Raw genomic sequence first — 26,983 nt, forward strand, 5'->3', positions numbered from 1 at the left:
ATTGTGCTGAAAACACAGTAAATTAGTTTGTCCTAAACCCTAACATGATTGACCAATACTGTGAGGTTTGTATTGGGCATGATAGCAGGGTTTGTATCAGTGGATGAAGAGTTAGGTTCTTCTGACCTTGTTCTCCTCACATAATATGTCATGTCAAACTCTCACAATTAGTTTTTCAAGCAAACATGTGACAACCTCCCCCTTTTTTTCCACAATAATCCTTACTTTGGATGAAGATATTGAAACTTTTTCGGTGCTGTTTCGTGTTCTGGTTTGCAAGTTCTGTATTCTGTATATTATTATGACATAAAAACATCTGAAAAAATATGCTGTTGGAAAATAAATCTGTCTTCCTAAACAAACAATCTTTGAATAAAAGGCACAATAGGAATAATAAATAAAAACTTATTTGACAAGAATTTGGTATTTATTTCCATTATCATTTAATTTCATGAATTCCATAAATGTCTATGGCATAACTGTGTCATACAGTTGACACAGTCAAAGTTCACAAGTGTAGAGACCATGTCAGTGGTTGTTTGCTAACTTTGTTTGTTGTGGTCAGGGTGACCATCACTGACATTAGAGGACTTCCTACCCACATTCACACTATCTGAACATTAATGACAAGAATGTCAGGCGCAAAATACACAATATTTCAATATTTCACAAGAATGGGGTATACTGTATCATTGTAATGTCATAAATGTGCAGTTCTTTACTGTATTATTGTAAATGTGTTGCCCAAAATAATAATTAAAAAAAAAGAAAATATTACAATCTAAGATTTATACCAGTCATACCTAGAAACTCGGTTTGGACCCACAGATGGGTTGCAGGAGATTTTGTTGAGGTCGGCAAATATATTTGCATATTTTATTCCAGCCTTCAACTGAAGATTTATGTTAAGTATATTCCACAAAATCTAAATCACATTTCATTGAGAATATCATAACATCCTAAAAGTGTTTTTACAACCTCAAGCCTTTGTAGGATTGTATGCAATACTTATGCACAGTGTGCTAAACACAGCAGATGGCAACCAGCGTGCTGCCTGTTTAGAAATGGAGATGGCAGGATCAGTGACTTATACATTGTAATAATAATAATAATAATAATAATAATAATGATAATGATAATAATAACTTAGATTTATAAAGCGCCTTTGACAATACCCAAGGTCGCTGTACAGTTGAGAACAGATAAAAAAAAAGAAGTATTGTAACAACATTTTAACTGTATTCTATCATTATATATTCTGTGGTTTATCAGGCTGACAGACAGCTCTCTCATTCCTAGTACTGAAGCTGTATACAGTACATTGAGAATACATAATGACACTCAGTACATTACTCTAAATTAACACAAACTGATAAATAATAAATTAAAATAACAAACAGAAAAGCATCAGAATCCCTTTTAACTCTTTTAAACCCCCTTTCATCATCAAACCCCATCTCATCATAACAGTATACCAAAAAAATTGAAGACTTGCATGTATTTGTGCCAAAACATATTTTGCAAAAATTGACAAGGTTTTTGACCATGTCAAACTTTTCATGTGTGTCAGTCGTGGTGAAAATGTAAGATTTACTGGTCATATACATAAGTAGTTCAAAATGAATTGCTCAAGCCAAGGAGTGACATTGCAGTGTGACGTTAGAGAGAACATTCAGAGCCGCATCCTCTGATAGAACAGACGCCATCTTTTAGCAACTCACTGTGTTACATGTTTATTCACAGATCAAGCAAAACTGCAAGGAAAAATAGGCCTAGACATTGCCTGTTATTTGTTAATTTATTTTATAATCCCTTTTCTTTCGCATATCACACGCCCCTTATTTGTTACTGTTTTTTTTCTATTTCATGAATCCCCCAAATTTGCTTTGTTTATATTGTAGCCTACTTAACATTCATCTATATCATTGTCCTCATGAGAGTTTGTGTTTTTCCACTGCGCAATAAAAAAAAAGAATAAAAAGGATATTCACATATGGTTGTTATCCTAGCCTAGCAGTTAGCTTAGCAGTGATGGCTCCTCACTATCCCTCTCAGTCTCATGTGCGTCAAGTCGAACACAACTGTGAAAGTGAACAACATAAACGCCTTACAGCCACTGTTACACAATCCCACTGAAGGAGCAGATATAGGAGAGGGAGTACAAAAAAGGGCTCCAGTATTATAGCGACATTATTACAGTGGCCAATAGGGGCAAACGCACTCCAACGACCCAAAACACATGCAGGAGGAGAAAGAGCTACATATTCACAAGCGCTGCAGATTCCCAAAATACCAGCAAGTCCCAAAACGCCAAGTCACAAGTCACAACTAGTAAGAAGCTGAATATTGGTGTTTTTGAAGTTTTGATTAAGTTTCTATATTGTCCAAGTACAGGGAACTAGTTGATAAATAAAAATCAAAGCAAGCAATTCATCACAAAAAGATGACAAACAGAATAATGTGAAACCAGTAGGATGTAAATAATTAAAATACATAATAACGATGATGAAGATTTAAGTAATTGGAATGACGAATGACGATAGGATTTACACTCCTCCATACAAGTGATGGCACGAGCCTGTCATTTGTACATCTCACTACTATTTCCTTTGTTTAAGGTAAATACCCTGCATAAAGTATTGAGGGTACACCCTGGACACATCACCAGTCCATCCAGGGCACACCTATAGTGATGGGGGGTTGGAGTGGCTCAGTGGTTAAGACCGGTACCCTATGTGCGAAAAACATCATGGTCGCAAGTTCGATTCCACCCCTCGCTGATTGTACTCAATTCCATTGTAAGTCGCTTTGGATAAAAGCGTCTGCTAAATGACATGTAATGTAATGAACAACCATTTGCTCACTCACACCTACGGTCAATTTAGAGTGTCCATGTAACCCATTCTGCATGTTTTTGGACTATGGGGGGAAGCCAGAGTACTCGGAGAGAATGCAAAGCATGCAAACTGCATTCAACAGTTTAGTAAAAACACAGGAAAAGGTTCCACTCGGTCCAAAGACAGGATAATCATGAATACAGTACACCAATTTACACATTATATTGGGCTATAGGGCATATTCTCTGTTGGCTGTATCTTATTGTTTTTATACTTAGAACCTAGTAAATAAGATTTAATTATTTAAGAGGAGGACAATCAGGACATTAAATTCTGAATTCAGAATTAAACCAAACCAATAGACTTGACAAGGCCGTGTTTCCTGATGTTATAGATAAGTGAATCCAAACCATAAAACGATTTCAGGAAGAAAAATATTTGTCATTAAAGTTGTATTAGACTCTTTAGTCCTAAATTAGATTTTGTCCACAGTTAGACTAAGGATGATCAGTATGTTGTAGATTCAGGATTGCTGAAGTAGATTTTTTTATGCACTGTAGCATTGTCATGCTTGTTGGTTCTATATTTCTCCATAGGTAGGCGTCATTACAACATAAAAATAAGTTTCTGGATGAACAATGTCTTAGATTAAAGGTTTCAGTTGTAATTCTAATACATTTCAGATGACAAATGTTTCATGTGATTCAATTGTTTATTTTATTGTACATGTCAAGAATACTTCCACAAAAACACAACATTAAAGTTGTCATCCCGGAAGTCAGCGAGATTAAGCGCACTGAGCGGTGCAGCGACAGGCCAGGTGAGCCTCTGCTGTTTCCTGGAGGTCAATGCTCTTCTCAAAGATGCTGCTCAGACCCTCAGAGCGGTTCATGTTTGAATCTGTAACAGTGGACAGAGTCAAGCACTTAGGCTCAAGCTATTAGGTACTATAGCTATAACTATGACTTAGTCTTGCGAACTAGTGGTGATTTCTTGCTGACTCACCAGCTGGCACGCAGTGGAAGCCAACAGTGACAGTAGTGGTCCTCACTGGCATGCAGCCAGGCAGACAACGAAGTACAGGCTCCACAGAGTAGCATTTGGACTCCTGACCATGGAGGATCATTTGCTTCTCCAGCTTTACTGATTCAAGCTTCATGTAACACTCTGGAAAATAATTATTAAGCAAATCTCTGTACATTTCAATAAGTTCAACAATTGCAGTCCTGATCTAAAATCCATCCTAAAAACCATTCTGGTCTATGTGTGTGGAAGTTTCTTAAAATCTTAAAAGAAAAAGTGGCATTGGAACTTAGTGCCTTACCAGAGGCATCGCGGCAGCTCTTTCCTGGCAGAACCCAAGAGTGAGCGTAACTGACTGCACTCTTGGTCTGGCGTTGGTTAGGAGTGCGGTACTCCTGTCTGACTTCCCCGTCAGCATTTCCACACATTCCACAAGTCTGACCCCTCATCCAGTCCACAACTTTAACCTGAAGAAAACTTAAACAGTTCAGTATATGTGGAACTTCTAGAAAAGTCACTCAAGTCAATTTTCTTGCGTTACCTTCAGTATGTTCAGACTGAAGAAGACCTCCTGAAGACCAAGGCTGGGAGCATGGAGAGTGATGCCATCTTCTCGCTGTAGGATCTGAAGTTTGCCTAAAATGTATGCAAATAAGTATACATATATAGTACAGCATCAATATCTAGTTTGTAAACTTCAAACAAACTGAATAATGTAATAAATGAAACAAAAAACCTTCGGGATGATGGTATGGTAAGTTGCTGATGGGGACCTCGACTCCATTAACCATCAAAGCGATAGCATTGTTCTTTGGATACATGTCGACATCACTGTTCAAAGGAACATGGGATTATATATGAAATTTACTTTTGTTGCATTCTGGTATTCACAGACCTCTAATTGAATGTTTGTTTTCGGACAATTCCTATAACTTAGATAGAAACACATACATGTTAGCAATTTTCAGGCTGATCTGGTTCTGTTGCTGCATTTGGTCCCTCTTCAGCAGAACTATGAATTTGAGTTCTTTAGTGCAATCCTGAGCCAACACCTGGTAGCAAGAGTGAGGCATCTCATTCTTCAGTTTCCTGTTGTTGAATGTGATCAGTGTGTCTTTGACCAAGGAACACTCAGCTGGGGTGGGAAGGAAAACCGAAGCAAGTTAGTTACAGGTAGAGATCAGTCTAACTATTTAAAAAATGTTAAACTTAATCCTTTTGAGTGTTTTCACCTGCATGAGCCTTGGTGAGCAAGTGTATGATCTTGTCAGCCCAGTTGTCCTGGTATACTTGCAGCTCAGCAGCAGTGTTTCCAATGGGCAGAGAAAGGGGAAGACTGATTCCAAGTTTGGAAATGGTCGTCTATAATATTTAATTTCAAACATAAGGTACACATACAGGATAAGTGACAAGGTTAAATATGGACATTGTTATGTACTATTAATGGTTGGTAGGATAAAAATATACCTTTGGTGTCTTCAGCACCAAATTCAGACTTTTCTCAGTAGCAACAGCCACAGTCAGTTTGATTTGATTGCGAACATTTTTGACCTTGGCCAGGTTCACTCCCATTTCACGAGCAACACGGGAAATGTACTCAGAGACGCTAGACAAACGGACAACATTATGGTTAGTTGTTTTTTCATTTAAATATACATATTGTTATATGAACATGTATTATATAATGGCATTACTCCTTTGCATAGGGCTGCAAGTTCCTTGGGAGTTTGTCCCAGGTCAGCTTCAGGCGGAATGCAGGCATTTGATTCACAAGACCAGTTTCAGCTGTGATCTCAGTCTGGTATTGCTTGCATTCAATTCCCCAGGCAAGCTTGGCCTAGGAGAAATTTAAATCAAAGATACATTTCTCTCTCACACATACACACACTTACGGGGTTACACAAATTTTGTCATTATTGCCAACTAAATTCTTGTGACCAAAATCAAAATGTTTTCACCATCAGTTTGTTGTTGCTCAGCAACACACCATCAGCACAGATTCTAAAGTGATCATTCTCAGCCAGGTTGGCAAGAATGATCTGCAGCCTGGCGGTGGTTCTATCGAGGTAAGCTGCAATCTGGTATCCCTGCACCTTGTGGTCAGCCCTCACAGCACGGATGAGAACAGTCACAGTTGGAGTGACAGTGTTAGCAAGATACTTGGCCTGAAAGTGCAAAGTAGAAATGATGGAAGTGAGTTTTTATTATTTTCCCAAATAATAGAAAAGTCTTAAAAGACTTGCTCTAATGACGTGCCTTATTGTAAATAGCTTCAAAGCTGCGAGCACTGCTCTTGCTGTTGACCATAGCAGATGAGATGGAATGCTGCACAAAAAGAAAATGTTTATTCAACCTGCTCAAACACTGCACATGGTGTGACTTTATCATGCTCCTTAAAGCACACTGCAATAGTTACCTGGTGGATGTGGTTCTTTTGGAACTTCATGTCATGCAGTTCCTGCTGCAATACAAAAATTAGTAGATGAATTAAATTAATTAATTCCAGCACATAGATTTTTGATTCCATTGTTTTTACTTGTCAGAGGTGGAGTTGTATCTCACCTTGGACTGAGTTCTGGAGCTGTGGCTGCTAGATGATGAAGCACTGCTGGAGTAACTTCTTGAAGACTTGGATGATGCAGAGGAGGAGAGGCTTGCACGGGAGCTACTTGAGCTAGAAGAAACTGCCGTCCTATTATTCAGACCCGGAACCAATATTTTCTTAAGTTCCATCAGGACATTCTTGTCCTCAAGAATTTCCTCTTCAACACTGATACGGATCACCTTGAGGATCTTTTCTGCTGCTTTGTCTCCAACCTGAATCTCAATTTCAATCCTCTCAATGACTGGTCCAGCAACTGCAATCAAATTAATGGTAAATTACTTTCAAACTACTTGCTTACGATGTTACTCTTATCAATAATTGAATGTCATTTCACTTGCCTGGAGACACCTCAACCATGACAGCGTGCTTTCCAATGATTGCATAGAGTGGACTATCTCTGATGAATGCAGCATTACGGGATTGAACCTCAGTGCATGCCTTTATTCCAAAGACTTCGATTGCAGCACACATTTTTTTCTCATAGGCCACGGGCAGTTTCAGTCTGTTCACAAGTTTTCTTGGCAGGTCATCAGAAATGAGCTCAGATGATAGTGACTGTAAAAACCACAACATCAGTCAGATCACATTTTTAAACATTGTAGGATTTCTGTTGGTAAAGGCTGTCAAACTCACCATGTCATCAGCAATTGAGGATGCTAATTTTGATGAGGTCTGAACTGCAGGCTCAGCTGGAATTATTGGTGTGAACTTAGCAGCTGTAAGATCTTCTACATTTCTTGCAACAGCAAAAGTCTCAACACTGTTGGAAAATGGAAACAACAGTTTTAGGAAATGTACTTTTTAAAACTGCAAGATATATTTAAGTGAATGAGAAGGAGACATGCATACAGTGCAGATGCGATCTTATCAATGCCCTGAACAGGCAGGAGCTGCAGCTTGAAGTTGCCCTTAATCATGTCAATTCTTGCTTCCATCTTTGCAGGAACAATGGTGTGAACTCTGGCTCTTGACAGCAGGGAAGCTTGGATCAAAGCAGTGTTCACACCCATAACTGCATAGGTGTGAATGGAAACGCTGCAAGAGACAGAATTGTAGATTTGTTTTTCTGTTGAACAGTTGGAAAGATGACAACAAGCTCAACAAACTTACTACATCACAGTAAGCTTACCTTGGAGCAATGGCAGCCCTGACGCTGATGTCAGACTTCAAAAGCTGGGTAGCATGGAAATTCTCAGGCAGTGGTGGTGTCACAGTGGCATGGACTATTAAAAACAACACATTGTCATTCTAAGTGTGAATCAATGTCACTTTAGTGTTCGTATTTTTCAGTGTTTCAATTCCAGTCAGGCAAGTGGGACTTACATTCAACGGAAGCAGCTGCCACAGCGGCAGTGTAGAAACTCAGCTCCATGGGCAGACCAGCAGCAGTGGGAATGATGCGACGGACCTCAGCAAGCAGCAGTGGTTTAGCATAATGCAGTGAGAAACCAGACAGCAGAGCATCCAGAGCCTGTCTGCCATGAGCGTTGACAGAAGGTCCGCTGGCCAGCTGTAAACACAAAATAGCTTTTGAGACATCTGATCTTCATTTCAGGGTACAATTTTATTTAGTTGTTATACAGTATTTAAAGGTTAAAAATGCTGTACCTCAATAATCTGATCAACAATGGCTTTGTCAACATTGGCAAATGCAATTTCCTGTCCAAAGAACTTCACATTCACTGAGGCCAGGGGTTGGCTATTAGGATGAGCCCTCCACTCAGACAGCTATAAGAAAAAGAAAAACAATTAACCTGTGCAGCTTTTACAGACAAAAACAAATGACTATTCTTGAGGCGATTGGAATGATCCCTTGAACCTACAGCCTTCATCACTTGTTTCATCTTGGTGATCCTGTCAGCATTATGTGGAGCCTCCTTGATTTTTAGAAGGGCCTCCTGAATTCCCTCAGTTCTTACTCCAACCTGTAATGGGAATAAAGCATTTAATAAATATATAAATATATTTTGTCTCATACATACGAAGATTATCAGCTGGCTACATTTCCTCCTCTTAGTTGTTTTAACATGATTGTCATACCTCAAGAACATCAGCGTAAGCTCCAGCCAAGTAGGTGCGAGCTTTGGCTACAACTGCTCTTGGTAAAACAGTTGCAGCATCATTAATGTAGAAGGCAGTGGCAGCAGCACCAATCATCCAGGGATCTACATGGAGGAGACAAGAATCATCAAGCCACATGAAAATGAAAATGAAATCTCTGATTCTCCAGTATTATTCACTTACTATGGTAGGCATCTACATAGAAAGCTCTGCTGAAGCTGGAGCTAAGTCTGTCAAATTTGGGACTGAGGATCTTAACAGCAACATTGCAGGCTGCGGCACTGAAAGGACAACGCTACAATGATTAAGACTGTAGGTGGCAAAAGGTAAATTAATAAATACAAACATTGCTATAATTTCGGTTCTTACACTGAAGCAAAATCAGGAGCAGTGTTCTTGGTCATGGCCTTCATGTAAGAGTAGACAAAGCTTGCAATCTGCAGATTTTTCTCTTTTAAGAGTGTGTCAGCAAGGACGGTCACCAGACCCATGGGCAACTTTGTCTCAAACAACACAATAGCAGCAACCATACGAAGCTCTGGGTGGAGAGCCTTGTCCATGAACATCTGAACAGCCATTTCCTGGATCTAATTCAGAAAGAGGAACATTTTCAAAACTGTACATGACAAGGTAGGTCTTGTTTTTTCACTGAGTTAAGTCACAAATTTTCATCTCACCATCTTGGGCTCTTTCTTTGCAATGTTCCTCAGGGCCAAAACAGCATCAATGTGAACTCTGAGTGGCAGATTAGCAGCAGCACTTCCAAAACCAGGCAGGAACTTCATGATTGGCTTAAGGCTTGAATGATGTCCAGCATTACCCAGGACTTTCAAAGCGACAGTGAGCTCCTCGATATTACCTTTGGCGAGAGCCTCGACAGCAAGCTCATGGATGGGCTGTTGTAGAAACAGCATTCATCATGTTATTGATGATAGAACTGAAGTTCAGCTCCATCAAACACCTATGAATGACACATACCCGCACAAGTTCAGCTGGGCAAGATGGATTCTCTACACAGTATTTGGCAACCAGAGTACCATAGCCAAGCATGACAATCTCACGCAGGATTGGGTTTTCTTGGATTTTGCGGTTCATTAACAGACCCTGTGGAGTGATGAAAATAACTGATTACTTGTCTGTGTTCTCACATCATTGAAAACACAAAGATCAGTCCTAAAATGTACTAGCCTCAGTAAGCTTGATGGATTCCAGGTCAGCTGTCACCATGTGCACTGATGCCAACAGAGCTTGAGCAGCTTCAGCAATAGTCAGCTCATCAGCCAGGAACTTTTCCTTGATGAACCTCAGAGCAGCATGATTACCAATGGCGGGAACAGCATCGATAATCCAGTGCCTAAGAAAGACAAGCTCTGCATTATTATGTTATCTATTACATTTTTGTTTCATGGCTCTTCTCTGAATGAAAGTTGCTGTTACCTGTGGTCAGGTCTAGCTTTGAACTGATTCCAGAGAGCTTCAATACTCTCAAATCTGGCCACACGCAGCAGCTGGATGAGCTCAAGGAACTTCAGAGGGGCATCTTCATGGACTTTGGCCACGTTGAAGGTCACTAGGTGGTTCAGGACCTCAACAATCTAAAATAATATTAAATTTTTCCCTCAATACATTATGTTGCTACAGGACAGATTCACAAAAATATCTAGAAAATCTAGAGCATTGCCTGAAGTACCTGAGCCTCAGCATTGCTAATCCTCAGAAGCTGGATAGGATTCTGAAGAAGCTCACTACCAAACTCGTACTGCAGGGATCCACGGTGAAGATAATCAGCTTGGATGGGCTCCACTGGGGTCTTCAAAATCTCCAAGAAGGTTAGGGTTTGCCTTTGAAGGTACATAACCACCTAATTAAACTCCACTCATTAAAACTGCAAAGTCATCTTTTGAATATTTAAATGTGGTAACATACTTTGCTTCCATCTGAGCAGCACCATTCAAGATGTTAAAAGGAGAGAACTGAATCAGTTCTGTAGCAGTTGCCTCCAAGATCAGAGCACCTGTGGGCAGTGGCTTCATGACGTAGTTAAAGGCAGCGGCTCCTTTCAGGGACTTTCCTCTCTGCATTGACAGCCAAACCCACAAAATAATCAGATCAACATTATAGGAGTGAAATGTATCTGTGGACAAGTTGTGTCACAGAAAAATACAACTTACAGCTTCACACTCAACACATTTTTCAGTGTAAGCCAAGCCAATGTCCTTAATGAGTCTCTCCTGACAATGGTTCAGGTCCTTGGTCTTGGTCAGATGAATGCGTTCAGCCTTAGCGTCCTCACTGATGACATAGTGCGTCTTGCATACACCCTGGACTCCAGGCTAGTTCACAGAGAAGTCAAAGGTTTAAGTATGTTGTTGTTTGTTGGTGTGGGTGGAACTGTATGACAAGTAATTCATACCTCTTGCAGTTCATAAACATTCTGAGTCTTCTTGATGTTCAGCTGCAAGATATTAATGATTCCTCTGTAGATATTTAGTACAGTAGCAGAGATGCCAGCCGGTGCAAACACCCTACCAACAACACCGTTAGAATACTCAAACTTGATGGGTGTCAACAGCTGAGCAGCCAAGGCTGAGGTGAGCTTGGTGGCAGGAATGAAAGCATCTTTGGGCCAGATGCCACTGTACTCAAAGAGTTCAGGGTCTAAAAGCTGCAAGGAAAAAATTGACAATTTTAATGACATCTTATCAGAGGACAAACCTGTCATTTCATTTTATCAATATAAATTATATTAATATGTATAATTGGTCATTACCTTCAGCACAAAGGTGTCAGCAGCTGCCGGATTGATCAAAACTTTGCTGCGGATTTTCAGTCCAGCCCGTGCCAGGCCCTCTTCAGGCAGGCCACCCATAAGAACTGCTTCATATTTGTACACGTAGGTCTTTCCAAGAGCAAATTCTGGGGCTGCAGTAATATTGAAATATCATGACTGATGTGAATTTATTTTAAAGGAGATCAAAATAGGTAATAATAAAAAAAGGATCACAGTTCACTTATATTGGTATTTAACAAGGATTGACAGAAGCAACTTTTAAAAACACTGTTGAATAATTGTATATTTTTTAAATTGTGTTATCAAAGTTACCGAAACTGACCCATCATGACTGATGAGAATTTATAAAATAGGTCAAATGTATATATATGTATACATATATATATATACACACACAGTTTATCACACACATACTTCTATTTGTACTTTAACAAAGATAAAGAGAAACAAATACATTTAGTTTCTCATATTTTGTAAAAAAAAAAAAATACATTTGAAAACATTTTTAATTATTATATAATTATTTATAATATGATGTTAGCATACTCACCAAAACTGACCTGGTACCCCGCTGAAAAATAAGACATAGAGCACAGTCACAATAGAATATACAACCAGTCCATTTGTAAAGGACAAATGTTATATCTTAGTTAAAATGATTTCTGAAGGCATTGGTGGTGACAAGACAGAACATATTTAATAGTAGAACTCTTTAATGTGCACAGATTGTCTCAAAAATGTAAGCATCTTACACATTAATAGCTATTACAATACCAGTGTATATCAAATTCTCAACTCAACTCAACTCTATTTATAAAGCGCTTTAAGCAGTCGTAACTGAGACAAAGTGCTATACAAGAAAAGAAATAAAACAAAAAGTAAAACAATAAAAATATTAAAACAATAAAAACAATAAAACAATAAAAATGTTAAGAGAATAAAAACAATAAAACACTAGAAACAAGAGCAAAGTCTCATGCTGAGTTGAAAGCCAATTGTAGAAAATACAAGTTAAATGTAAGCCAATTTTGCTTTAAATACCTGCCTCACCTGCAAGGGCCAGAGTAAGAGCTAACACAAACACCCTCATGGCTGGTGGATGTAACGGATTGCCTCCAGATGCTGCATTTTAAAGACAATTTTTGCTGTGCTCATCAAAATGTAACAGTAGCTAAATATTAACTCTTAACTTCTGCTACTGAAGTAAGCAAGTTATCACGCCCTGACCGTGCAGGTTAGACAAACAGTGATAAAAACAGATTTAAAAAAATATCAGTGACATTAGCAATTTGATCCTCTATATCTGTGTATGTAATGCTCAAGCATTTCTTGGATAAGCCTGCCATAATAGAGATTTTTCGCAACAGATATTTGTTGATGGGAAATAGTATTCACTTTAGTTTGGGTTCCACAAAAAAAAAGAAGCCAGGGTCGTGCTATTGTTCAAGTGTATATACAGTCATTTTAAATTGCAATTATTTAACTACTCCTGAAAAAGATATTGAACAGCTGGAAAAAGGTAATGGCTGAACAGCTCATTTTTAAGCAATAACTGACTTTTTGAGACTTTTCAATCTGCATGGAGACTGCTTTACTTGGAAATATGAATGACCTGCTCATTGCGGCTGATGAAAACTGTTGGTTTTGGTTCTAAATTTGAGTACTGCTGACCAGTTGGAACATCTTAAACACTGGGTTGACAGCACTGGTTTAGCTTTTAAACATTTTATTCCTATTTAACTGACAGGCATTTTAATATTTGGAAATTCACAATAATCAGGCATGAAGTTGACTTGTAGTGTTCCCCAGGGTTCAGTTCTCGGACCTGTTTTCAATATAAATTCTCCCGCCAAGACAAATTATCCATAAACACAATGTTGATTTTTACGCAGATGACACTAAACAGTTCCTTTCTTTTAACCAAAATAATCTTGATGTCATTAGGACGTGTAAGTCAACAAAAAAGCTTGATGGCCCAACACTTACTAAATGTTGATCAAGGTCATCATTATTGACCCAAACAAACCACACCCTCATATATCGCAACTTATCTTCTAACATGAACAATAGCTGCAGAAATCTGGGAGTAATTCTTTATAGCTTCTTAAATATGGACAAGCATGTAAGATAAAACTTACATAAATAACTCAAATGCTTACAAGAAACTACTAGAAATGGTATTCTACTCCTGTCTGGACTACTGTAATGCTTTGTCTGTGTGTCTACCACAATAGAACATTTGACCAAATACATATCTGACCTGTCCTCATCCAGCCTTCAAAAAATCCCCCAATCCAGGCTGAGGACTAAGATGGACCAGGTCTTTTCTGTCCAGACTCCTACAGTTTAGAACAACCTGTCTGAGGATATCTGGCTGGTAAGATCCCAATCCTCTTTTAGTCCCTTTGAAAAGTTTATTTTACTGGGTCAAAGCTTTGATTTTTTTTTTTTTGATTTAAATGACTGTTTCATTTATTTTATTATCATTATAAATAGAATTATATCTCTTAAAGCAGTCTGGCAAAGATCACCACATGCATAAATGGTGCTGCTGTGGAGAGGGTCAGGAACCTCATGCAAGCAGTGCCAGTGGACTTTAGAGCTGAACTGACGCTGCCTAGAGGGGAAGAGTAATTTTAATTTTGCCACAAAACCAACAAGACACCGCAGAGAAAATCTTCACAGAACAAATTGTATGGGGATAAAGTCACAGCCTCAGTTTAGCGTTCACAATTTTTTAATGCTAAACAACAGCCACATGAGGACATTAGTACTTTTGCTCTCCGATTACAAGAGGACTTTAACAGACTCAAAAACAAAGACCCAAGAGGAATTAATGATAACGATGTTTTACTCAGAGACCACTCGATTGAAGGCCTCAGAGACCCAGCCACCAGGGGTGAGTTTCGAAACCAAAATTTAGCTGGATGACACACTCACGTTTGACTGTCAAAGATGAACTATGTTTGAGAGAACAGGCCAGTGGTGAGACATTTGAACAGGCTCAGTGTTTTACTTTGAAGGGCCATGACAGTAACACAGTGAACACTAAAGACTTTGAACAATTTAAATCTCAATTAAGGGAAGAAATTAACACTCAAATGGCTACTAAATTTACTGAACTGTCCAAAACCATTATTAGTGAGATTAGGTCTGAGCTGCAGAGGACCCCACCCGGATCGGCACCCTCTCCAGGCTGGAACCTCTCCTTCTCGCAAACCAGACCTGTTAGCAGGAGCCGCCCACGGATGAACTCTACAAACCGGTATGATGATCAGGGCAACCCAATTTGCAATAAATGTAGTCAGCCAGGCCACAGTGCTATTGTAATGGCAAACAAAGATCGGCATCTTTAAACTAGTGGACACCACTTTAGCAGCCCACACAGTGGGGTATCCAGAGCCTAAAGGGCCCAAAGAGGAAGTTGCTAACAAGTTGATTGGACAAGTACCAAATGTTGACTTTATTATTGAATATATTCCAGTCCGCTACATCCTGGACATGGGATCTAATGTTTCGCTAATGAAAAACAGTTTCTTCCTGAGCCACACACACAGGGAAAGAAATTGGAGGACGCAGGACACTGGCTAACACTAGAGGCCGCCAATGAACTTAACATCCCCTACTTGGGTTATGTGATCCTCCCTATTAAAGCAGGCGAAGCTGAGCTAACCAACTGTGGTTTCCTAATTATAAAAGATCACTGCCTTACTGACTCTAATGGTGTTGTTGGGATGAATATAATTTCTCGTCTGTGGCAAGAAATGGACAAGTGCCCCGTTGCCTCTTTGACCCATGACCCTTCCCAACAACAGGCATGGACTATGGCTTTTAAAATCTGCTCAAGACAGGCTCAGTTTGCAGACTCTGAAGGGACAATTGGATCTGTGAGGACAATCAACTGCAATCCCATCCAGATCCCTGCTCAGAGTGAAGTTAGAGGGGCCGGACTAAAGGAGGAATCGACGGGAAGGACTATCAGTGCTTGGTGGAACCACTTGAGGTGGGTAGACTTTTAATTGCCCGTTCCTTATCCACTGTTCAATGTGGAAGAGTTTTGATAAAAGTCAGCAATGTACCTGTATAAACACCAAATGCTAGCCAAAACATGTGAAGTTAACTCTGCAGATATAAATCCTGAGAATAAGGTGACCTTGACCCGTGTCAAACCCGTGCAAATGCAGTAAGAGTGAGTACAGACAAAAGTAAAGCGTGTGCTGACCCCAATACCTTGCCTAACATGAATGATTCTGACCTGTGTGTAGAAAGCAAAGAGCGCTTGCAAGCCCTCCTCCACAAACAGTGAGCCGTCTTTGCAACAAATGATGAAGACTATGGACAGACAACAACAGTGCAACATGTAATTCCAACGGCAGATGCACCCCCCATCAGAGAACGCTACTGCCAAATACCACAGTTAACTGGGATGAGACTTGTACAGAGGCCTTCCGGACTTTAAAAAATGCACTCACGTCTGCACCAATTCTGGCTTTTGCTGACTAACTTGCCCTTTGTCTTGTACACAGATGCCAGTAGCCGGGGCTTGGGTGCAGTGCTGTGTCAAATACAGGATGGGAGAGAAAGGGTAATAGCATTTGCTAGCAGAACACTTAGCCCCTCAGAGAGAAATGACAAAAATGATAGCTCTTTTAAGAGCTAAAATAACAGTTTTTAGCCTTAACATGGGCTGTAACGAAGAAATTTGCTGAGTATCTTCATTGTGGCTTTGGCAAGCGGTGGACCCAATCTCCTCCACCGACTTTCCCCCTGCCCAACTATTAGCATACCTGCACTTTTGGATACAGCTCTATTTTAATAATACCCTTTTAATCTTTTAAACTTTGTAATAAAATTAAACCTTTTAACTACAACCTAGTTTCTGCATTTTTGTCCACACTATACTGGTTGGTCAGACAGAACTCTTGGGCGTTACACTAACAGCTTGAGTTGGAGGAAAGTGTGTGAGTGAGTGTCCAGTCAGCAGGCTAACAGCTGTTTGCTACATGAGGTGTGCGTTTGCTCTCTGATTGCTACATGAGTTGGAGGAAAGGTGTGTCCCTATCAGTACAAAGTTACAGGCTATACAGCTCATTGTGGGGGAAGTATGTTCATTAGCTGACAGTAACATTGGAGCAGATTTCAGAGAGATCATGAACTATACTAGTGACACTAGTATATTTAGTTTCTGAAATAATTATCAGTGCCTTTATGCTTTTTCATGCAAATATTGTCATAAACAAAACAATTAAGTTATTGAAGATACAGTAAACATTTATTAAAAAATGTGGACAAAAGTCGATATATTAGGCAGTTGTATCAGGAACTCCTGGCGTATCTGGAAAACAACACAGGACATGATGAGGACTTGTACACTTCTACCCAAATACTCCCAGCAGCAGACAAAGCTGTGATAACGCCTGAGAAGAGAATCAGACAATATTGTAAAACAGTGAAATGCTGTTGTTGCTGGGTATGTTTTTATAAATATTTTGAAATTAAAATATTCTGGGGAAAAATGTTTGTCATTCTTTCATTATTTGGTCCATATGGTAGGCAGATAAGGCGTCTAATTTTTACATTACACTAATGTACTTCATTAGATGTGATTAAGACTTTACTTGTGTAATGTTCTGCCTCTCAAAGGCCCATTGTCTGCACAGCAGATGTTGTAAATATTTTGGTGGTCTTATTCCTGTATCAGTAATTTACGGGTATGATCAGTCTAAAGCCGACACACATACACACACACTGTGAGGTCGGCTGGGGAAGAGGAGAGCAGCTACAAAGAGTGACTCATCACATTTCAAGATTTTCAAGAACAGCATAGAGAAAATACACACAGAAAAAAATTATTATTACCTTTATGAAACGTCCTGCTGCAGCCTTGGTAGTGGGAGAGGTTCCGTTGTCTCCATTTCTGACTCTGGATGAAAATGTAAGGAGATAGGATGAGGTGACAGCGATGAAGCTACTAACTGCTAAACATTACGTTGCCGCTAATTGCTAGCACTGTTTTTAGCATTGGACAGGCCACCAGTGACATGCCTCCAGTTTGGCCAATCACAAGAGAGTAGGAATGCTCTCCGTAGCTGACCAATCACAAGACAGAAACCGCCACTCAGCAGTGGCAGACTGAGAGGAGTAAACAGGCTATTTCTGTAGAAACTCTGAGGACATGTCATGTCCTTCTCCAACAACACTACAGCTTTCATCCATAAAGCATCTCCATCTCCTTCCGGAGACTCAGAATGACAGAACTCCCCATACCTCACTAATTACATTTTATAGGGGCACCATCGAGAACATCCTGACGCATGATTTCACATCCTGGTTTGGCAGCTAAAAGGCATATGATCAAAGACAGGTTAACAGGATTGTTAAGTCTGCCAATATAATTGTTAGTGCCCCTCTCCTGTTCCTAGAGATCTCCCAGCAGCGCTGCATATGGAAAGCAATCAAGGACTGTCACCACCCCACTAATGGCCTGTTCTGTCTCCTGCCGTCTGGCAAGCAGTACATGAGCATCAGCTGCAGATCCAGATCCAGCATTAGTAATACATTCCAGATGACAAAGTTTGCATGTGATTCAATTGTTTATTTTATTGTACATGTCAAGAATACTTCCACAAAAACACAACATTAAACTTGTCATCCCGGAAGGCAGTGAGATTAAGCGCACTGAGCGGTGCAGCGACAGGCCAGGTGAGCCTCTGCTGTTTCCTGGAGGTCAATGCTCTTCTCAAAGATGCTGCTCAGACCCTCAGAGCGGTTCATGTTTGAATCTGTAACAGTGGGCAGAGTCAAGCATTTAGGCTCAAGGTAGCTATTAGGTACTATGACTTAGTCTTGTGAACTAGTGGTGATTTCTTGCTGACTCACCAGCTGGCACACAGTGGAAGCCAACAGTGACAGTAGTGGTCCTCACTGGCATGCAGCCAGGCAGACAACGAAGTACAGGCTCCACAGAGTAGCATTTGGACTCCTGACCATGGAGGATCATTTGCTTCTCCAGCTTTACTGATTCAAGCTTCATGTAACACTCTGGAAAATAATTATTAAGCAAAAGCTCTGTACATTTCAATAAGTTCAACAATTGCAGTCCTGATCTAAAATCCATCCTAAAAACCATTCTGCCAGGTCTATGTGTGTGAAAGTTTCTTAAAATCTTAAAAGAAAAAGTGGCATTTGGAACTTAGTGCCTTACCAGAGGCATCGCGGCAGCTCTTTCCTGGCAGAACCCAAGAGTGAGCGTAACTGACTGCATTCTTGGTCTGGCGTTGGTTAGGAGTGCGGTACTCCTGTCTGACTTCCCCGTCAGCATTTCCACACATTCCGCAAGTCTGACCCCTCATCCAGTCCACAACTTTAACCTGAAGAAAACTTAAACAGTTCAGTATATGTGGAACTTCTAGAAAAGTCACTCAAGTCAATTTTCTTGCGTTACCTTCAGTATGCTCAGACTGAAGAAGACCTCCTGAAGACCAAGGCTGGGAGCATGGAGAGTGATGCCATCTTCTCGCTGTAGGATCTGAAGTTTGCCTAAAATGAATGCAAATAAGTATACATATATAGAACAGCATCAATATGTAGTTTGTAAACTTCAAACAAACTGAATAATGTAATAAATAAAACAAAAAACCTTCGGGATGATGGTATGGTAAGTTGCTGATGGGGACCTCGACTCCATTAACCATCAAAGCGATAGCATTGTTCTTTGGATACATGTCGACATCACTGTTCAAAGGAACATGGGATTATATATGAAATTTACTTTTGTTGCATTCTGTTCAATTCACAGACCTCTAATTGAATGTTTGTTTTCGGACAATTCCTATAACTTAGATAGAAACACATACATGTTAGCAATTTTCAGGCTGATCTGGTTCTGTTGCTGCATTTGGTCCCTCTTCAGCAGAACTATGAATTTGAGTTCTTTAGTGCAATCCTGAGCCAACACCTGGTAGCAAGAGTGAGGCATCTCATTCTTCAGTTTCCTGTTGTTGAATGTGATCAGTGTGTCTTTGACCAAGGAACACTCAGCTGGGGTGGGAAGGAAAACCGAAGCAAGTTAGTTACAGGTAGAGATCAGTCTAACTATTTAAAAAATGCTAAACTTAATCCTTTTGAGTGTTTTCACCTGCATGAGCCTTGGTGAGCAAGTGTATGATCTTGTCAGCCCAGTTGTCCTGGTATACTTGCAGCTCAGCAGGAGTGTTTCCAATTGGCAGAGAAAGGGGAAGACTGATTCCAAGTTTGGAAATGGTCGTCTATAATATTTAATTTCAAACATAAAGTACACATACAGGATAAGTGACAAGGTTAAATATGGACATTGTTATGTACTATTAAGGGTTGGTAGGATAAAAATATACCTTTGGTGTCTTCAGCACCAAATTCAGACTTTTCTCAGTAGCAACAGCCACAGTCAGTTTGATTTGATTGCGAACATTTTTGACCTTGGCCAGGTCCACTCCCATTTCACGAGCAACACGGGAAATGTACTCAGAGACGCTAGACAAACGGACAACATTATGGTTAGTTGTTTTTTCATTTAAATATACATATTGTTATATGAACATGTATTATATAATGGCATTACTCCTTTGCATAGGGCTGCAAGTTCCTTGGGAGTTTGTCCCAGGTCAGCTTCAGGCGGAATGCAGGCATTTGATTCACAAGACCAGTTTCAGCTGTGATCTCAGTCTGGTATTGCTTGCATTCAATTCCCCAGGCAAGCTTGGCCTAGGAGAAATTTAAATCAAAGATACATTTCTCTCTCACACATACACACACAAATTTTGTCATTATTGCCAACTAAATTCTTGTGACCAAAATCAAAATGTTTTCACCATCAGTTTGTTGTTGCTCAGCAACACACCATCAGCACAGATTCTAAAGTGATCATTCTCAGCCAGGTTGGCAAGAATGATCTGCAGCCTGGCGGTGGTTCTATCGAGGTAAGCTGCAATCTGGTATCCCTGCACCTTGTGGTCAGCCCTCACAGCACGGATGAGAACAGTCACAGTTGGAGTGACAGTGTTAGCAAGATACTTGGCCTGAAAGTGCAAAGTAGAAATGATGGAAGTGAGTTTTTATTATTTTCCCAAATAATAGAAAAGTCTTAAAAGACTTGCTCTAATGACGTGCCTTATTGTAAATAGCTTCAAAGCTGCGAGCACTGCTCTTGCTGTTGACCATGGCAGATGAGATGGAATGCTGCATAAAAAGAAAATGTTTATTTAACCTGCTCAAACACTGCACATGGTGTGACTTTATCATGCTCCTTAAAGCACACTGCAATAGTTACCTGGTGGATGTGGTTCTTTTCGAACTTCATGTCATGCAGTTCCTGCTGCAATACAAACATTAGTAGATGAATTAAATGAATTAATTCCAGCACATAGATTTTTGATTCCATTGTTTTTACTTGTCAGAGGTGGAGTTGTATCTCACCTTGGACTGAGTTCTGGAGCTGTGGCTGCTAGATGATGAAGCACTGCTGGAGTAACTTCTTGAAGACTTGGATGATGCAGAGGAGGAGAGGCTTGCACGGGAGCTGCTTGAGCTAGAAGAAACTGCTGTCCTGTTATTCAGACCCGGAACCAAGATTTTTTTAAGTTTCATCAGGACATTCTTGTCCTCAAGAATTTCCTCTTCATCACTGATACGGATCACCTTGAGGATCTTTTCTGCTGCTTTGTCTCCAACCTGAATCTCAATTTCAATCCTCTCAATGACTGGTCCAGCAACTGCAATCAAATTAATGGTAAATTACTTTCAAACTACTTGCTTACAATGTTACTCTTATCAATAATTGAATGTCATTTCACTTGCCTGGAGACACCTCAACCATGACAGCGTGCTTTCCAATGATTGCATAGAGTGGACTATCTCTGATGAATGCAGCATTACGGGATTGAACCTCAGTGCATGCCTTTATTCCAAAGACTTCGATTGCAGCACACATTTTTTTCTCATAGGCCACGGGCAGTTTCAGTCTGTTCACAAGTTTTCTTGGCAGGTCATCAGAAATGAGCTCAGATGATAGTGACTGTAAAAACCACAACATCAGTCAGATCACATTTTTAAACAATGTAGGATTTCTGTTGGTAAAGGCTGTCAAACTCACCATGTCATCAGCAATTGAGGATGCTAATTTTGATGAGGTCTGAACTGCAGGCTCAGCTGGAATTATTGGTGTGAACTTAGCAGCTGTAAGATCTTCTACATTTCTTGCAACAGCAAAAGTCTCAACACTGTTGGAAAATGGAAACAACAGTTTTAGGAAATGTACTTTTTAAAACTGCAAGATATATTTAAGTGAATGAGAAGGAGACATGCATACAGTGCAGATGCGATCTTATCAATGCCCTGAACAGGCAGGAGCTGCAGCTTGAAGTTGCCCTTAATCATGTCAATTCTTGCTTCCATCTTTGCAGGAACAATGGTGTGAACTCTGGCTCTTGACAGCAGGGAAGCTTGGATCAAAGCAGTGTTCACACCCATAACTGCATAGGTGTGAATGGAAACGCTGCAAGAGACAGAATTGTAGATTTGTTTTTCTGTTGAACAGTTGGAAAGATGACAACAAGCTCAACAAACTTACTACATCACAGTAAGCTTACCTTGGAGCAATGGCAGCCCTGACGCTGATGTCAGACTTCAAAAGCTGGGTAGCATGGAAATTCTCAGGCAGTGGTGGTGTCACAGTGGCATGGACTATTAAAAACAACACATTGTCATTCTAAGTGTGAATCAATGTCACTTTAGTGTTCGTATTTTTCAGTGTTTCAATTCCAGTCAGGCAAGTGGGACTTACATTCAACGGAAGCAGCTGCCACAGCGGCAGTGTAGAAACTCAGCTCCATGGGCAGACCAGCAGCAGTGGGAATGATGCGACGGACCTCAGCAAGCAGCAGTGGTTTAGCATAATGCAGTGAGAAACCAGACAGCAGAGCATCCAGAGCCTGTCTGCCATGAGCGTTGACAGAAGGTCCGCTGGCCAGCTGTAAACACAAAATAGCTTTTGAGACATCTGATCTTCATTTCAGGGTACAATTTTATTTAGTGGTTATACAGTATTTAAAGGTTAAAAATGCTGTACCTCAATAATCTGATCAACAATGGCTTTGTCAACATTGGCAAATGCAATTTCCTGTCCAAAGAACTTCACATTCACTGAGGCCAGGGGTTGGCTATTAGGATGAGCCCTCCACTCAGACAGCTATAAGAAAAAGAAAAACAATTAACCTGTGCAGCTTTTACAGACAAAAACAAATGACTATTCTTGAGGCGATTGGAATGATCCCTTGAACCTACAGCCTTCATCACTTGTTTCATCTTGGTGATCCTGTCAGCATTATGTGGAGCCTCCTTGATTTTTAGAAGGGCCTCCTGAATTCCCTCAGTTCTTACTCCAACCTGTAATGGGAATAAAGCATTTAATAAATATATAAATATATTTTGTCTCATGCGTACGAAGATTATCAGCTGGCTACATTTCCTCCTCTTAGTTGTTTTAACATGATTGTCATACCTCAAGAACATCAGCGTAAGCTCCAGCCAAGTAGGTGCGAGCTTTGGCTACAACTGCTCTTGGTAAAACAGTTGCAGCATCATTAATGTAGAAGGCAGTGGCAGCAGCACCAATCATCCAGGGATCTACATGGAGGAGACAAGAATCATCAAGCCACATGAAAATGAAAATGAAATCTCTGATTCTCCAATATTATTCACTTACTATGGTAGGCATCTACATAGAAAGCTCTGCTGAAGCTGGAGCTAAGTCTGTCAAATTTGGGACTGAGGATCTTAACAGCAACATTGCAGGCTGCGGCACTGAAAGGACAACGCTACAATGATTAAGACTGTAGGTGGCAAAAGGTAAATTAATAAATACAAACATTGCTATAATTTTGGTTCTTACACTGAAGCAAAATCAGGAGCAGTGTTCTTGGTCATGGCCTTCATATAAGAGTAGACAAAGCTGGCAATCTGCAGATTTTTCTCTTTCAAGAGGGCGTCAGCAAGGACGGTCACCAGACCCATGGGCAGCTTTGTCTCAAACAACACAATAGCAGCAACCATACGAAGCTCTGGGTGGAGAGCCTTGTCCATGAACATCTGAACAGCCATTTCCTGGATCTAATTCAGAAAGAGGAACGTTTTCAAAACTGTACATGACAAGGTAGGCCTTATTTTTTCACTGAGTTAAGTCACACATTTTCATCTCACCATCTTGGGCTCTTTCTTTGCAATGTTCCTCAGGGCCAAAACAGCATCAATGTGAACTCTGAGTGGCAGATTAGCAGCAGCACTTCCAAAACCAGGCAGGAACTTCATGATTGGCTTAAGGCTTGAATGATGTCCAGCATTACCCAGGACTTTCAAAGCAACAGTGAGCTCCTCGATATTACCTTTGGCAAGAGCCTCGACAGCAAGCTCATGGATGGGCTGTTGTAGAAACAGCATTCATCATGTTATTGATGATAGAACTGAAATTCAGCTCCATCAAACACCTATGAATGACACGTACCCGCACAAGTTCAGCTGGGCAAGATGGATTCTCTACACAGTATTTGGCAACCAGAGTACCATAGCCAAGCATGACAATCTCACGCAGGATTGGGTTTTCTTGGATTTTGCGGTTCATTAACAGACCCTGTGGAGTGATGAAAATAACTGATTACTTGTCTGTGTTCTCACATCATTGAAAACACAAAGATCAGTCCTAAAATGTACTAGCCTCAGTAAGCTTGATGGATTCCAGGTCAGCTGTCACCATGTGCACTGATGCCAACAGAGCTTGAGCAGCTTCAGCAATAGTCAGCTCATCAGCCAGGAACTTTTCCTTGATGAACCTCAGAGCAGCATGATTACCAATGGCGGGAACAGCATCGATAATCCAGTGCCTAAGAAAGACAAGCTCTGCATTATTATGTTATCTATTACATTTTTGTTTCATGGCTCTTCTCTGAATGAAAGTTGCTGTTACCTGTGGTCAGGTCTAGCTTTGAACTGATTCCAGAGAGCTTCAATACTCTCAAATCTGGCCACACGCAGCAGCTGGATGAGCTCAAGGAACTTCAGAGGGGCATCTTCATGGACTTTGGCCACGTTGAAGGTCACCAGGTGGTTCAGGACCTCAACAATCTAAAATAATATTAAATGTTTCCCTCAACACATTTTGTTGCTACCGGGCAGATTCACAAAAATATCTTTAGAACAGAGAGCATTGCCTGAAGTACCTGAGCCTCAGCATTGCTAATCCTCAGAAGCTGGATAGGATTCTGAAGTAGCTCACTACCAAACTCGTACTGCAGGGATCCACGGTGTAGATAATCTGCTTGGATGGGCTCCACTGGGGTCTTCAAAATCTCCAAGAAGGTTAGGGTTTGCCTTTGAAGGTACATAACCACCTAATTAAACTCCACTCATTAAAACTGCAAAGTCATCTTTTGAACATTTAAATGTGGTAACATACTTTGCTTCCATCTGAGCAGCACCATTCAAGATGTTAAAAGGAGAGAACTGAATCAGTTCTGTAGCAGTTGCCTCCAAGATCAGAGCACCTGTGGGCAGTGGCTTCATGACGTAGTTAAAGGCAGCGGCTCCCTTCAGGGACTTCCCTGTCTGTATTGACATCCAAACCCACAAAATAATCAGATCAACATTATAGGAGTGAAATGTATCTGTGGACAAGTTGTGTCACAGAAAAATACAACTTACAGCTTCACACTCAAGGCATTTCTTGGTGTAAGCCAAGCCAATGTCCTTAATGATTCTCTCCTGACAATTGTCCATGTCTTTGGTCTTGGTCAGATGAATGCGTTCAGCCTTCGCGTCCTCACTGATGACATAGTGTGTCTTGCACACACCCTGGACTCCAGGCTAGTTCACAGAGAAGTCAAAGGTTTAAGTATGTTGTTGTTTGTTGGTGTGGGTGGAACTGTATGACAAGTAATTCATACCTCTTGCAGTTCATAAACATTCTGAGTCTTCTTGATGTTCAGCTGCAAGATATTAATGATTCCCCTGTAGATATTTAGTACAGTAGCAGAGATGCCAGCCGGTGCAAACACCCTACCAACAACACCGTTAGAATACTCAAACTTGATGGGTGTCAACAGCTGAGCAGCCAAGGCTGAGGTGAGCTTGGTGGCAGGAATGAAAGCATCTTTGGGCCAGATGCCACTGTACTCAAAGAGTTCAGGGTCTAAAAGCTGCAAGGAAAAAAATGACAATTTTAATGACATCTTATCAGAGGACAAACCTGTCATTTCATTTTATCAATATAAATTATATTAATATGTATAATTGGTCATTACCTTCAGCACAAAGGTGTCAGCAGCTGCCGGATTGATCAAAACTTTGCTGCGGATTTTCAGTCCAGCCCGTGCCAGGCCCTCTTCAGGCAGGCCACCCATAAGAACTGCTTCATATTTGTACACGTAGGTCTTTCCAAGAGCAAATTCTGGGGCTGCAGTAATATTGAAATATCATGACTGATGTGAATTTATTTTAAGGAATAAAAATAGGTAATAAGAATAAAAAAAATTATCACAGTTCACTTATATTGATATTTAACAAGGATTGACAGAAACAACTTTTAAAAACACTGTTGAATGATTGCATATCTTTTTAATTGTGTTATCAAACTTACCGAAACTGACCTGGTACCCCGCTTAAAAAACAAGACATAGAGCACAAGTACAGTAAAATATAAACGTAGCCGATTTGTAAAGGACAAGTTTCAAAATTCACAAGTTATTTCCAAATTAAAATATTTTTCTTCCTGCATTTAAGATGCCCACAATGTAAGCATTCAAGCACATTTTTAAAAACTGCCTGCCTCACCTGCAAGGGCAACAGTGAGAGCTAGCACGAACACTCTCATGGCTGATGGATGTGACTGACTGCCACCAGAAGCTGCCTTTTAAAGCCAAGTTTTTTTGCCATGCCTCTCAGCATCATTAGCTAAATATTACCTTCTGTTACTGTAGTTGTCAAGTTGTCATGCCCTGACTGTGTAGGTTAGACAAACAGTGAGTGTGTGTATTGATAATGGACACTTGTTCTTGGTCTGTGATTCAGTTTTATATTGACAGATACTATTATCATTATATACTTCATTAAAGACACAAAAGAAGGTCCATAGCACAATTTATAAAATAAAAAAAGGCTGGATAGATAGATGGATAGATGGATAGATAGATAGATAGATAGATAGATAGATAGATAGATAGATAGATAGATAGATAGATAGATAGATAGATAGATAGATAGATAGATATCCTTGTGACCATGGGATATTTGTCTGGTGCAGAAATGTTAAAGTAACACTGTTTCAGTAAAATGTCATACTGTCCTGACATCACTATCACTATCAACTTGTCCTTAAAACTGTTGACTGTGCAAAGGCTGCAGTCCAAAACACCTAGTGTCAAATATACAAACAACTACTCAAGTGATAAGTAGAATTTCATAAAAGGTTAAGGAAAATTCACATTTTATACACTCAGCTTTAACATCATCATAATGCTATATTCAAAGGATGTATACATGTATATAATATTCCAATAATAGTACAATGGGATACATTTGCCCAATTTACCCTATTGGTAAAAGTATCACATTGTTTTCTGCTCATTTCATAAATGCCTGGAC

General features: G+C 40.1%; 2 protein-coding genes across 2 annotated transcripts; both read right to left on the reverse strand.

Moving 5' to 3' along the window:
* Nucleotides 1-3,571: 3,571 nt before the first annotated feature.
* On the reverse strand, nucleotides 3,572-12,407 carry LOC122780824 (vitellogenin-2-like). The gene is made up of 34 exons (XM_044044155.1): nucleotides 12,368-12,407; nucleotides 11,868-11,888; nucleotides 11,297-11,448; nucleotides 10,940-11,191; nucleotides 10,698-10,859; nucleotides 10,453-10,601; nucleotides 10,217-10,367; nucleotides 9,964-10,121; nucleotides 9,711-9,880; nucleotides 9,505-9,650; nucleotides 9,204-9,422; nucleotides 8,896-9,113; nucleotides 8,710-8,807; nucleotides 8,506-8,630; nucleotides 8,289-8,390; nucleotides 8,074-8,193; nucleotides 7,789-7,975; nucleotides 7,595-7,688; nucleotides 7,315-7,500; nucleotides 7,099-7,225; nucleotides 6,804-7,020; nucleotides 6,423-6,718; nucleotides 6,277-6,321; nucleotides 6,117-6,185; nucleotides 5,819-6,025; nucleotides 5,555-5,697; nucleotides 5,328-5,466; nucleotides 5,093-5,222; nucleotides 4,812-4,995; nucleotides 4,597-4,691; nucleotides 4,402-4,496; nucleotides 4,162-4,327; nucleotides 3,843-4,004; nucleotides 3,572-3,737 (listed from the first exon to the last, which is right to left on the reverse strand). Exons 1-34 carry the CDS (start codon nucleotides 12,405-12,407, stop codon nucleotides 3,625-3,627), a joined length of 4,938 nt encoding a protein of 1,645 aa, XP_043900090.1. The 3' UTR covers nucleotides 3,572-3,624.
* Nucleotides 12,408-17,891: 5,484 nt separating this feature from the next.
* Nucleotides 17,892-26,213, reverse strand: LOC122780825 (vitellogenin-2-like). Its single transcript, XM_044044156.1, has 34 exons — nucleotides 26,174-26,213; nucleotides 25,980-26,000; nucleotides 25,645-25,796; nucleotides 25,288-25,539; nucleotides 25,046-25,207; nucleotides 24,801-24,949; nucleotides 24,565-24,715; nucleotides 24,312-24,469; nucleotides 24,063-24,228; nucleotides 23,853-23,978; nucleotides 23,552-23,770; nucleotides 23,244-23,461; nucleotides 23,058-23,155; nucleotides 22,854-22,978; nucleotides 22,637-22,738; nucleotides 22,422-22,541; nucleotides 22,137-22,323; nucleotides 21,943-22,036; nucleotides 21,663-21,848; nucleotides 21,447-21,573; nucleotides 21,152-21,368; nucleotides 20,771-21,066; nucleotides 20,625-20,669; nucleotides 20,465-20,533; nucleotides 20,167-20,373; nucleotides 19,917-20,059; nucleotides 19,690-19,828; nucleotides 19,455-19,584; nucleotides 19,174-19,357; nucleotides 18,957-19,051; nucleotides 18,762-18,856; nucleotides 18,522-18,687; nucleotides 18,197-18,358; nucleotides 17,892-18,099 (listed from the first exon to the last, which is right to left on the reverse strand). The coding sequence occupies exons 1-34, from the start codon at nucleotides 26,211-26,213 to the stop codon at nucleotides 17,987-17,989; spliced, it is 4,914 nt and encodes a 1,637-aa protein (XP_043900091.1). The 3' UTR covers nucleotides 17,892-17,986.
* Between the last annotated feature and the right edge of the window lie 770 nt (nucleotides 26,214-26,983).

Source organism: Solea senegalensis, linkage group LG14, assembly GCF_019176455.1.
Source record: "Solea senegalensis isolate Sse05_10M linkage group LG14, IFAPA_SoseM_1, whole genome shotgun sequence".
Lineage (NCBI taxonomy): Eukaryota > Metazoa > Chordata > Actinopteri > Pleuronectiformes > Soleidae > Solea > Solea senegalensis.